Consider the following 14,367-nt stretch of genomic DNA (forward strand, 5'->3'; position numbering starts at 1 on the left):
TAGAAAGGAAATCAGCAATATAGAACTAAACAGCACCACCATCCAACAGTCACTTCAACCAATAACCGCAGAATACACATTCCTTTCAAGCGTCCATAGAACATACACCAAAAGGCCATGTTCTTGGCTATAAAACAAATCTCAAAAAATATACATAGATTGAATGATGCAGACAAGGTATACCAATGTAGATTTTCTGCTTCTGATAATGTACTATAGTTAACACATTACCGACTGAGGGGTTTTTCAGAGACTAAAGCCTGTGGCCAATGATTTGTTGAAAAAGTAAAAGGACTTGTTTGTAACTAAGTCCTTTCAAAAGCGTGCATGTTAAGTCCAGCACTACATTAGAAGTAATAATGCATGACACCTTAACTGTTCGATATGTAACGGTGGCCACTTAATGGTACTCTGTGCCAGACGGCAGGTGAGGCGAGAGACACAGGCCCACATGCTCATAGTTTGGATGAGGTAGAGAGGTCTCTCTGAAACCTGAAGGATGAGATGCACTCAGTCATGCAAGGAGATGGGAGAAGAATATTCTGGGGAGAGGGACTGGTAGAAGCAAAGGTCCTGAGAAGAAGAAAGGCAGGTCTACGCATTGTCTATTCAGTAAACTGAGCTGGTAACACGGTGACAGCACAGCTGGGAAAGAAAAGTGAGGAGGACGTGCGGCAGGAGCCACAATCGGCTCACATGGGGTTTGGCAGGAATTCGATTTCAGGATGTATGTGATGAGAAGTCACTAAAAATAGAAGTGTGCTGCTGAAAGATTCTCGCATGAAATAGGAAGTGGTATAAACTACACTTCCATATTACAAGGAGGATTTAATTCTGAGATGGAAGAAAAAATGGAACGCGTGATGCCTATATTACATGACATACAGAGTGTAAGTGTGCTCGACGTGAACAGAACCAAATGAAAGGACCAGAAGAAACCTAGTGTCCATGAGTCACTAACCATACATAAGACAGCTGGACCCTAAGTACTCAAGATGCACTAAATATTAAACTGAATACTATAACAGCAAGTACCAAAAACATTCAGTATACATGAAGTTTTAACTAACTCACACATCAGTGACATCTATTCAGGTCTGGTGTGTTCTTTGGTTAAGAAACACAAATAAAACCCAAGGATGGTGAGCCAGTTCACCACCAAGTACAAACAGGGCCAACTACACATGTCTCTCCAAGTATGTGTTATTGGTGTGAGACACTTTCCACTGGTGGGCCGTGCTCCTCACACTCAACTCAGAGGAAGGTTCATGAGGGCGGGGGGATATTAACATACTGTTACCCAGGATTCAGATGGAGTGTACGTCACCCTGCCTGCACCCTATTTAAAATGTGTTAATCTACCCTATACCTTGCTTCTCATTGTACATACGTAAATGATTCTAAAACACGTGATGTGAGTTTTTGTTTTTGATCTGTGATCCTTTGTGCTCAGGGAGCCCTTGGCTGCTCTGTCTGGTAATTTATCTGGAGGTGATCATGCTGAGGCTAAGTCACTTTAGTCGTGTCCAACTCTGTGCGATCATAGACCAGGGCAATTACCTACATGACACTGGGCAGACTGAGGTAAATTAAAGATGCATATTGTAAACCCTCCACCAATCACTGAAAGGCAAAGTACTCTACTGGAACAAAAGACAGCTGGAAAAGACAGAAATAAAGGAGAAAGAACAGGAGAAGTGATATAAAACCAGTAGTGAGATGGTACAACAGATTAAAATATGTTAATATCAATATTTACATTTAATGAAAATGTTCTAAGCACCTCAGACAGAAGACTAATTATGTAAGACTGAATAAAAAGGTAAAACTCAACTACATCTATTGCCAGAAAAACACTTTTAAATATAAACACACAGATAGGCTAAAATTTAAGTGATGGGAAAATATGTGTCTACTAATCAAAGAAAGCTGCAGTGGTGATACTAACATCAGATAAAGTAGATTTTAGGACAAAAAATATGACCAGGGAGAAAGAGGAGAATCTCATTACGATCAACAGTTCCACTCCTCAAGATAACACATAATCCCAAATTTAATTTTTACATGGACTAACAGAGCTACAAAGCAGAAAACAACAATGGTATAACCAAAACAGAAATAGCCAAAGACACAAGTATAGTCAGAGACACCATTACCCCTCTCTCAAAAGTGACAGACAAGTTGACGCAATACCAGTAAAGACACAGATCTGAACAGGCTGTAACAGCCACCTTGACTTCACTGACATTCGGAGGGCATTCCAACCAACAGCAGCAGTTACACTTGCTCCACAAGCACAGGGGAGACATTCACCACTTACCAAAGCAGACCACAGACTGGGTGACAAAACAAGCCTGAGGAAACTGTATGGGATGGAAAACATACACAGTATGCTCTCTAACCTCAGTGTAATTAAACCAAAATCAACAAAAATGTACCTGTGAGCCTCAAATATGGGAAAACTAAATAACAGACTTCTAAATAATCCATGAATCAAAAAAGAAATCACAATGGAAATTACAAATTATGCTGAACTGAATGAAAATGAAACATCTAAATTTTGTAGGATGGAACTAGGACAGTGCTTAGATGGAGATTTATAGTACTAAATGATCATATTAGTAAGACAGAAGTCATAAACTCATGACCTCAGTATTTCTTAAAAAATTAGAATAAAAGCAAAAAGCTAACCCCAAGAAAATAGAGAAAATGGTATAATAAAGAGCAGAAATTAATGAAAAAACAAATCAGGGGGAAAATCAATAAAACCAAAAGTGAGTTCTTCTTTCAGAAGGCAAATAAAGGCTGTAAACCTCTAGCTAACTAAATCAGAGGAGGAAAGAGAGAGAGCAAATAGTCAATTTCTCATTACTATTCAAATAAGCGGTATGAGAAATGAAAGGGAGGCATCACTATAGATTCTCAAACACTAAAAGGATAATAAGGCGGTATCATAACAACCTCATGCCAATAAATTTGACAACTTAAATGAAATATACAAATTCCTTGAAGTTATCAAGAAGAAATAAACTGAATTAACGGTATATCCATTCATAAAAATAAATTTATACTTTACAACTTTCCCACAAAGATAACTTCAAGCCCAAGTGGCTTCACTGGTTATTTTTACTAAACATTTAAAGGAGAAGATAAATGCCAACTCTGAAAGAAATTTTTTCCAAAAAACTAAAGTGAAGGGAACATATTCCAACTCATTCCCTGGGGCCAATATTCCCCTGATACAAAAATCAGAAAAAGACTCCAAGAAAACTATAGAACAACATCCTTCATGGACACAGTCACAAAAATACTTAGAACTTCTACTAAATCAAATCCAACGTTATATATTAAAAAAAAAACAGCATGATGGGTTTTAACTCTAGGTGGCCAGACTGGTTTAACACACACACACACAAATCAATAATTTCACCATGTTTATTTAAAAAATAAAGAATTACATGATCATTTTAATAGATGAAGAGAAACAGTCCATTACAGTGAAATCTCTCAGCAAACTAGGAATGAAAGGGAACTTCTCAACCTTCTCAAGGCTTCTAACAAAACCCCATGGGTCACATCAGACCTAATGTTTTCTCCCTAGGAAAAAGTATGTTCAATAAAAGAAGCCAGGGAGTCATTAAAAAAGAAAAGAGTCCACCCCTTTACTACTCATGTATATAAAATTCTAAGAAATGCAACCTAATCTAAACTGTAAGTGAATTAACAGTTGCCTGGGACAGGAGTGGGGCCGGGGGAATAGATTAAAAATAAGCACAAAGAAACTTTGGAGGATGACGGTTGTGTTCATTATTTCAATTGAATACATATGTGAGAACTCATCAAATTATACATTTAACACATAACAGAAATAAATAATGCCTACAGGTGTACATGGGGCTTCCCTGGTAGCTCGGCTGGTAAAAGAATGCGCCTGCAATGCAGGAGCCTTGGTTTGATTCCTGGGTTGGGAAGATTCCCTGGCGAAGGGATAGGCTGCCCACTCCAGTATTCATGGGCTTCCCTGGTGGCTCAGACGGTAAAGAATTTGCCTCCAATGCAACCTGGGTTTGATCTGTGGATTGGGACGATCCCCTGGAGGAGGACATGGCAACCCACTCCAGTATTCTTGCTTGGAGAATCCCCATGGACAGAGGAGCCTGGTAGGTACAGTCCATGGGGCTGCAAAGAGTTGGATATGACTGAGCAATTAAGCACAGCAACAGCACAGCATATGGGTGTATACACACACACCCTGCTGCCATGAACATTACAATGTAAGATAGATTTTAAAAATTTTTAAAAGAAAAGAGAGGTCCCATTTTTTTTAAAAGAAAAGAGAGATATAATACATACATGGAAAATAGTGAAGAAAATATGCGTCAAACTATTAGGAAGACTTTCACATTCTATCTTTGACATTTCTGTACTGTTTGAACATTTTACAAGCATGTACTGTTTTTGTTGTCAGCAAAAATAAACCAAAAAATCCTTTGTAATAACTTGTCCTCACTGGCTCATCACAGTCCTCCTCCAATTTGGTACCTCTAATAAATCCAAAATGCAATTTCACTTGCTATAACTATTTAAAAAGCTCTCCTTTTCCCATAAATTTGTAAACTACTTTAGTGCATCAGATTTCCTGGCTCAGCCTGAAAACCCTTCGCAGTGCTGCGTAAGCACATAAATTCTGCTCTTACTCATCCAAGAAAACAAATGCAAAGAGCATGAAAAGCAAATGCTAGTAGATGCTTGCTGCTTTCTTCAAATCTAGTGACTTTTTAGTGGTATTCCCACATTCCTACATTGGCATTCTCAGTAGTTTAGCACATGAATAAACTCATGGGGTCCTACATTACCGAAGAATTCCAAGAAAATGTACCATTCGCTGGCCATATATTGAGAAAGAATGATCATCACTTTTAAACTTGACTCTTTAGGTAACTCTTTATACTTACCACAAGCTATTTTACTTGGATCCATCTATCAAAGAGCCCCAGACACATGGGACTTTGGAGCTATGAGAATGGGCAAGGCCTCGTGAACACAGTGGGCATTTGAACACAAGCCTGAACCCAAAGTTGACCAGTGGCTGGGCATCCTCATATAAAGCAGCATTAGGAAAGAAGTAAAAGTGAGTGATATCACTAGTCAAGGCCAAAATTCAGGGGAGCTCCAACCACACTGCCTTTTGTGAATGTATTATACTAAAGAATGGTGGCCCTTCCTACTGTTTCATCTCCCAATCCACCATCAAAGGAGAAAGGTCAACTGTGATTGCACTCTAGGAGGAAAGGGTCTAAACTGAACAACCATACCTTGCCTCCCTCACTTCTTCACTAATAAAATAAAACGTTGTTGTTGTTGTTCAGTCGCTAAATCCTGTCTGACTCTTTGTGACCTCATGGACTGCAGCATCCCAGGCTTCCCTATCCTTCACTATCTCCCAGAGTTTGCTCAAACTCATGTCCACTGAGTCCGTGATGCTATTTAACCATCCCATAAAAGTACTGAAAAGCAAAAAGCAGGGAGGACAATGTGCTGGAGACAAACGTGGCTGTGTTCAAGGTGACTTTCTCCTGAAGGGAAATTCACAATGCAATGGAGAAAATAGATAGAAAATCACCTACTGCAGCACAATCCAACAGAAATAGAATGCAAGCAATATATTTTTAATATTCTAAAAGCTGCAGGAAAAAAAAAAGGGAAAGAAACAAAATTAATTTTAATAATAGTCCATTTAGCCCAATATGCTCCAAATGCTGCCATTTAAACATGTAATCAATACAAGGAAATCACTCAACTACTTTACATTCATTTTTCCCTTGGAAATTTGATATGTATTTGACACTTGGACTGCATCTCAATTCAGACCAGCCGTGTTTCGCATGCTTGCTGCGCTCTATGTGGCTGCTGGCTACCATGCTGGAAAGCGCAGGTCTACACGAGAAATGTAATCAACAGCACAGGCAATGAGATGAGTGCAGGGGGAGAGGCGCACATAAGTACCTAAGATTCACGGACCTTCAGCCAAGAGTTCTGCCTCTTCCTCCAGTATTATACTAACGCTTTTGCTTTTCAAAATTTAATGCAGTGTTTCTTTCCTCTCGATTCCCTCTCGTGACACTTTACTGGACCACATCTTTCTTCACTTGTCTGTAACTTATTCTCTTCGAGGTTTCACTTGCTTGCTGTGCCCTAATTTTACCCTTACTTCACAAGCCTCATTCCACTATCAACTAAGAATTTTTAAAAAAACCAAAACACAATAACTTACACTCTACGGAAGTAAGTGCTTATCACCTTCTCCTTCTATGCTTTATAACTAGGCCACCTCCTTGCAGAGAAGAAAGAAGGAAGAATTAGTATGTTTCCTCAGTGTGAAGCCCAGGAATTGGAGCAGAACTAGAAACAAGAATGTGTTTGTGCTTGGTCGCTCAGCTGTGTCCAACTCTTTGGGACCCCATGGACTGTGGCCCGCTAGACTCCTCTGTCCTTGGGGATTCTCCAGTCAAGAATACTGGAGTGGGTGGCCATGCCCTCCTTCCAGGGGATCTTCCCAACCCAGGGATTGAACCCAGGTCTCCTCCATTGCAGGCAGATTCTTTACAGTCTGAGACACCAAGGGAAGCCCAAGAAACAAGAAGGATGATGATAAAACTCAAGATCCCGGTGGCTTGGGAGAAGCCCTACGTGACACTCTCACTATGTGCCCTGAGATTGGCCAAAGGTATCCTAAGCCTTATTTCAGCATTTTTTTCAATGAGTATAGCTTGTAGCTTTTAACTTAATAAAGTCCATATTCTTTCAAAGCCCAATTGGGCTGATTACGCTATATAATAAGCTGATTACAGAAACCAATCATGCTTTACCCAAGTTATTGATAGGTTTATTTTACTAAGTTTCAACCCATTTATTCAGCTAACTAGGTAACATGGTATTGATCAGATCAAAGCCACTGGTTCAGTTGCTATGTGAACAAATTCACTTAATTCAAGCCAGTATCAATACATTGCACCTCTGCCTGAAAGAGTTATCCTGCAAATATACATTTATGACACAAGCTACTAAGAACAGATCTGTGCAAACCCACCTCCTTCCCAATCCCCACCAAATAAAACACTTCAAAGTACACACTTTAACGGCAGTATGTTAGCGGTGTATAAACTCATCTTCATATACAACATGAATTGGTTATCAGTCCATCCTACAATCCACACAATCCCCAACTGGCATCCATGTAGGTTGAAGAATCAGATTCACCCCCTGCATCCAGTAAGTACTCTTTGTATAACTTTTAAAGTACTTTCCTAGGTCAAGCATTTTGAAATTGGAATCAAACCATGTTTCCTGTTTTAGAAATTCATGCTCAACTGCATAGCAGAAGCTTATCAATGGCATATTGAACACAAACAGAGTCTTAGCTTATAAGGAACTTGTCATTTTAACCCTAAGAACCAACTCGCATTAGATGGGCTGCAACTAGAACAGATCAAAGTAACTTTAAAAGTCTGATGAATACTCGGGATTAGAAACATTTCTTAAGTGTGATGTGGCTACCAGTGTGTACTACCTTAGTATCTCAGTGATTAAATCCTTTATGCTCCAAAGGTCCACAGGGCTTTCCAGGTGGTTCTGGTGGTAAAGAACCCGCCTGCCAATGCAGGAGACTTAAGAGATGTGGTCCGATCCCTGGGTTGGGAAGACCCCCTGGAGAAGGGAACGGCAACCTACGCCAGTATTCTTGCCTGGGGAATGATATGGATAGAGGAGCCTGGTGGGCTACGGTCCATAGTGTCGCAAAGAGTTGGACATGACTGAAGAGACTTAGCACACACGCATGCAGGGTTTGATAGCACCCTGTGTTTTCAGGCATCCACTGGGGGTTAAACAGGACTAAAGCAATGCAGCACCAAAAGTCCATAAAGAGATTCTTTCCTAAAGGTACCATTGACTTGGAAGATTTATTCAAGCTTGCTTCAACTGCTATCATTGAGAACTGCTAAAACAATATAATTGTCAAACTAGTGTATTGCTAATCCCATTTTTATTGTTAACATTTGCCAATGAAATTGCTCTTTAATTGTTTGCTCTGGAATAGACATAAAATATCATGACAGTGATATTTTGGCACATATTGGAAAATCTGCTATGAATATAGATTTTTTCCAATAAAATACAGGTTGCTCATATTACTTGGCATTAAAATGATTTACGGAAGTAGGCCAAAAGAAAAAACCACTGAAATAAAATGAGGAGAGACCAGAGTTATAACAAAATCCAAAGGCTGATCCATCCAAATTCATACTTAAGACTCATTTAAACACAACGTTTACTCTCTGGAACACTTTCCAATGAGGAAAGAAAAACGAGGAAAGAAGGAGAAAGGGAAAAGGCTTTCCATCCTGCTCATCCAGCAACTCGACACTCAAAATCCAAGCCATCAGGCTCTCCTGTGACTGACTTTCCCCAGGAGTCCCCATTTATTAAGCAGATCCAGACTGCCTAAGTGGCTCAGACCCTGCAGCCTGTGTATGGGAGTCTGGCTTAATTCAGGGCAGGCTGCCTGAGCCTCTGCTCTGTCCAGCACTGGCCTTGTGCTGTCAGGGGAAACGCAGCATCTCACACAGGTGGGCCCTGCCAGGGAAGCAGCACCCAGCTGCTGTGGCAGCTCCTTTTTGTAAGCCATCAGCTACTTGGCTCTATCTACCACTTGGTCTGCCAAGACTGGGGACACTTGCAGGTGGAACCCAGGATTAAAAATATCCTGCCTGCTCTCTGGCCTGAATGTGATGCTACAACTTCTGGGCCCTTAGATCAGACCTCTGAGACCAGTTCTGTCTTTTAAGCTTCCTTCCCAGAGTCCCTCTGGCTGATCTCAAAAGCCTCCCTGATGGAAACTGCAGGCAGCTCCCAAAATTCAGCTTTCGACCTGTTTCAAGTTTACAATATAAGTTCATGACCCTAAGCCTGATTCTCCTCCCAACAGAACCCCCTGGCCAAGCACTCCGCGTCCTCACTGCATGCTGCCCGGCTGCAAAGGGGCTCAAAAAGATTTTGTTTAAGTAGAGGATCCTGACTTTTTAATTTTTAAGTGGAAGTATAGTTTATGTACAATAATGTATGTTACAGGTGCAGAATATATTGACTCACATCTTTTAAAGATTACACTACATTAATGGTTATTATAAAATGCTGGCTATATTCCCCATGTACAATATAGCCTTGTAGCTTACTTTATACATAATTATACTCTTAGTCCTCTAACTCCTGTATTGCCCCTTCCTCCCTTCCCTCTCTGCACTGGTAACCACTACTTTGTTTAGAGGATCTTGATTTTGAAGAGTATAAATTATTTGCAAAGCCAACAAATAAGGAAGAACCACAGTATAAAGACCCGCAGGATATGGTCCCAAAGTACTCACTCCCTACCATCTCTCCACGGCACTGGTGTAGGCACATTTCAGTACTCACCATACCCTAGCTGCAAGGCCCTTCTCCTCACAACAACCCCCTGTTAAAAGGTTACTTCTGTGAGACTCCTTTCCCTACATGGAGCAGAGCCCATCACTCCCTTCCCTGGAAATCACAGTACTGTCTTTCTCTCTCGGTAAAGCTCCTACCAAACAGTACAACACATGCAGAATTCTGCTGCCTTCATCTTCACCTTCCTCTAAGCCTGCAGGAAAGACACAGACGCCGACTACAATCCCTGCCCACCAGATGAGACCGTTTTGCTTTCTTAAAGGAAAACATCTCAGACAGGATGTCTTACATCATGGGTAAAAGGGCACATCATATGGGAAACTCAAGAAGGAAGCTATAAACTCCATTATCAGGCTTTAGGTACTTCAAACCAAAGATGGAAAACAGTTATGGGCTGAGAGTAAAGAAAAAAATCATCAAGAGATCACGGTGGACCACCAGCCGAACAGGTCAAATGCTGCTTTATTTTTTAATGAGTGGCCAGAAGACACAAGCAGTAGCCAAGGGGTCTCAGTACAATCTTTTCATTATGTTTTGTTCTGATCAAACCACCACGAGAAGCTGTTATATATACACCAGACACCACCTAGGCCCTTGAACTTAGAAACCAAACCAACTAAAGTATACACTGTGTTTCCTTGAATCTAGGAATCTGTCAGTTCTAAGATGCACCATTATTTTATCAAGCACTACAGAAGAAAATTGCTGCCAATTAAATAAACTATGGCATCATTTCTTACTACTAAAGAATTTTCATTTTATTTTTATTGAAAGAGTTCTTTTAAACTTAGACATATTTTTAATAACACATTATTCTTGGGCACTAATAAAAAGAAAAGGAAAAACTGAAATGTATCGGATAAGGCAAGGACAACCAGGTCACCTGTCTGAAGGCAACTGTTAAATGTCACTGGTTTGGGAAGTACAGTCCAGTTTCAGAAATGTTAAAAATTAAAAAAATAAAAAAAAGTGCAGCATAGAATCAATAAAACACTCTATTATGTCTAGCTCAGTGACAAAAATTTAGAAAGGACAAGGCAGTAGTTCATAGGATAACTGCTAAAAAAGACACTGCATCGATTAAAAATGTATTTATACAGAGAAAAAAGTTCAGATTATTCAACTCAAGAAAGACAAAAACAGAACAAGGATTCGAGAATATTCTTCAAGGACATCAAAAGTCCTGTCCCCAAAAAAGTGATTTCCAACTGTTTTTTCTTTACATTTTTTTTTAAATACACTTTTAAATACATTTAAAATACATTAAAAAAAAAAAAAAGAGCCTACAAGAAACGCGAGTATGGAGCTGTTCCATCTGGAGAAACAGTCTCACCTAAAAATGCCTGTGAAGTCACACAACATGTGACCAGCTGGAATGCTGACCTGGAGAGTGTGTGTAAACTCCACCCACTCCCTGGGACAGCTACAACCCAATGACAAGGGTTTAAATGGTGGCACTGATCAATTAAACATTTGCACAATATGAAGACTTGCTAGTTGCCTGTGATACAAAGATTCAGCATGTTATTGGGGGGAAGGGGGCAGGGGTTGGTAAGCCACAAGGGAGAATTTTCCACATGTGGGATTTCAGACCTTGAGATGAGTGCCAAAGGCTGGGATGAGAACTTTCTATCAGTCATAAGGAGCTATAGTGATCTTAGCAGGTCAGAAGTCCCCTGGGCACAGCAAGGGGGTGAGTAACACCAAGAGTTTCAGGTCTGGTCAAGCTCCAGCTCTCTGTGTCTGCAATACCAAGTCTCTTTTCAAGCGCAAGCCAGATGTGGCTGAGAGAGGACAGCTTTGGCTCCTGCCCCCCGCCCAACCATGGGCTGAACCCAGCATTACAGCACCCATGGCCCTGCAAACACAAATCCAACTCCACAACAAATTAGAAAGTGACGTATGTCCTGCGGAAGGTGGGAGATGCATATACTGCCGGGCGAAGCTTAACAATCCCCACTAGACAGCTGTTTCTCTATTTTCTCTATTTCTTCTCCTGAATGCCCAAAGGTTGCTCTGCTGGAAGCGAAACAAGTGGGCACTAGAGCAACGCCTGCGGACTGGGGGCAGATTCTCACGGTTCCTCTGGCTATGTTCTCGGGCTCTGTTGAGACCAGGAGAGAGAGGAAAGCCACCGAGCAAGTATGTTTCCCTTGCAGACAAAACTGGGGAACGTAGGGGAGCCACCACACTGATCCCTTCCCTGCTGGCTATAACGAGGACAGAGACCCTTTGGTATCATGCGGGGATGAAGTGGAGTGGAGGACGCCCTGGGCCTGGACCACCTTCACTGCCCCTTCTTTCCCAGCAGCCCTTGGCCCCTCCAAGTGCCTGACCCAGCTGGCGAACTGCCTTGTATAACTGTAGCTCCCACGGTCCAGATCTGCCCCTCTGGGTGTAGTTCTCAGGCCCCGTCATGAAGCAGGGCCAGAGGATTGGGAGCGTGGCTCTGCTGGGCTTAGGACCCAAGTGCAGTACCAAAAACCACAGCCTTCATCTGCATGCTGCTTTGCATCTAATTTGCATGCCCACAAGAGACTGACCTAGACTTGCCTGTGAGTGTCCAGGAATCTCCGGCAGAGGTGTGGGTCAGTGGTGGCTTGCTACAGGGTCAGGGGCACAGAGTGCGGCAGTGCGGGCACGGGACCTTTTGAAGGAGGTTGCCATTATCTTCTCCTGACACTTTAAAATCCCCTTTGACCACTGGAAGTGGTTCAATCCTCTTAGGATGGCAGCTCTGGGTCATCTTGGTGTCACCTGAGCATGCTTTGGGAATACTACCCTTGCCCACGTCTATTCCCCACCTAACTCAAATAGTTCAGCAAAGCCCATAGCTCTCCTCCAAGGGCGATCTGTGGCCAAGAAAAATGTTTTCACCATACAGCCCTATCAGAGCAAAAGTAACATGCAGATTAATATTTTAAGATGATTAAAGAGAGCTAATTTTCCATGTGTAGGGTTATCTGACAATACAAGCTATTGCTCTATGGATGACCGAGTCAGGTTACGCTGATCTAACTAGGGATGGGTCCCCTCCTTTGTTGCTTGCACTGACAGTTAGCCACGGAGGGAAAGTTTTTGGTAAAGGGGGACAACCCACCCAGATACAAGAGAACATTTCTTTGTCTAAGGGCACTCCCTTGCTGTAAGTACCAACTCGGTTTTCAGTTTAATTCTCAGATTTAAGCTTAGTATAAACAGAGATTTAGCAGAAGGAGAAAAGCCAGCCCTATATCCTGTTTTATTCTCTACACAGAATAACCAGAGAGGAAAGGTTTTCTTTAACTGGCGGTTTTCAACTAAGCTGCGTTCTATGAATGGGGGGGGCGGGGGGGGGGCGGGGAATGGTGTATAGAAGCTAAGCTACTCTACATTCTGAAGAGGACAACTTCCTGCCCATAGGCATCAAACTGTTGACCTGACTCAGTGATGACAAAGTCAGAGAACTTCAAGCTGAACATGAGAACATGCAGACTGAAGCACAGTGATTATCATTCTGCCCTTTCATCCACAAACCAACCTCAGATACAGTATTCTTTGTATATTTTGTTGTTGTTCAGTCTCTAACTCATGTCCGACTCTTTGCAACCCCACGGACTGCAGCACGCCAGGCTCCCCTGTTATTCACCATTGCCTGGAGCTTGCTCAAACTCGTGTTCATTGAGTCAGTGATGCTATCCAACCATCTCATCCTCTGTCATCCCCTTCTCCTCCTGCCTTCATCCTTCCCAGCATACTTCTACATATATCTTTCTATAGTAGATAATGTAATTTTTAACTTAATAGAAATAAAATGTCAAGGATTTCCAGAAAGATGGCAGATAATTAAACAATATCCCTGTACAATCCTCAGAGCTAGACAAGAGCTCAGACAAGGAAACTGAGGCCCAATAAGGTTAAGTGACACCGTGGAAATACAATCCTGCTGTGCAGGCCACCCAACCAAACAACGTGCCCAAAACTTTAAAAATGTTTAAATTTGTCACTTGAATTTCAGACAAACATTTCTTCTCTTACCAGAATTACTTCAAAAATGCGTGGGATCAGTTTGCTGTCTTCTACAAGTCTGTTAAAAAAAAATGCAAAGATAATTTATTAATAATGATTTTTAAAATTATTTAAACTGCTGCCCTGATATGGAGCACTGCAGCCCCATGCTTTACTGCTGAAATTCTGTGACTGAGGAATAGTATGATTAAATACTCGTTTTAATACACTGAATTACCTCTAAACGCAAGAAATGTGAGGCTTCTTTTCGAATGACTATTAGCTTTGCCTCACTGATCTGCAGCAGGCAAAACCTCAAACAGATATATATATAAATGTAAAAAAAAGTATTAAAAATTCACAATTATTACAAAGACTATCAAAATAGGCAATGCCAGCTGAAATAATGTAACCTATCCTTCATGTAGTTAAATTATAAGTTTGCCACACTATAATCTTTCCTATATACCTCATTAGTTATTTTCTCAACATTAATGATTTAATGTACAGTGATGTTTAATGATTTTTAACTTTAAAAACAGTAGACACCAATCACACAATAGCTTCTAGGCACTTTCATCAAACCTAGTTATAAGCTGTTATCTATTTGTAACAGAAGACTTTCTCCAAGCAATTTAAGGGAAAATAGCCTTTATTCAAAAGGGATAGTTTTTTAAGAACAATACTTCAATCTCTAAATATTCCTTTAGTCCAAGGGTCAGAGAACTTTCTCTGTAAAGGGCCAAATAGTAAATATTCTAGGCTTCGCAGGCCACACAGTCTCTATAGCAACAATTACCTCTGTCACAACAGTATAAAGGTAGGTATAAATAATCTATAAATTAATAAGCATGGCTGTGTTCCAATAAAATTTTATTTACAAAAATGGGCAGTTTC

General features: G+C 40.9%; 1 protein-coding gene across 49 annotated transcripts in view; it reads right to left on the reverse strand.

Moving 5' to 3' along the window:
* Positions 1-14,367, reverse strand: part of ULK4 (unc-51 like kinase 4) — a 507,208-nt gene that overhangs the window by 270,924 nt on the left and 221,917 nt on the right. For all 49 annotated transcript variants that reach the window (XR_015150977.1, XM_086366093.1, XM_086366087.1 and 46 more), the window contains one exon: positions 13,501-13,549. Coding sequence is in view for 48 of the 49 variants with exons in the window: in XM_086366093.1 (XP_086222219.1) it covers positions 13,501-13,549 (49 nt within the window). In the remaining variant the exon portion in view is untranslated. The remainder of the gene's footprint in view (positions 1-13,500; positions 13,550-14,367) is intronic.

This window comes from Bos grunniens, chromosome 22, assembly GCF_055505025.1.
Source record: "Bos grunniens cultivar Pamir isolate PY7600 chromosome 22, Bosgru_T2T1.0, whole genome shotgun sequence".
In the NCBI taxonomy this organism is placed as follows: Eukaryota; Metazoa; Chordata; class Mammalia; order Artiodactyla; family Bovidae; genus Bos; species Bos grunniens.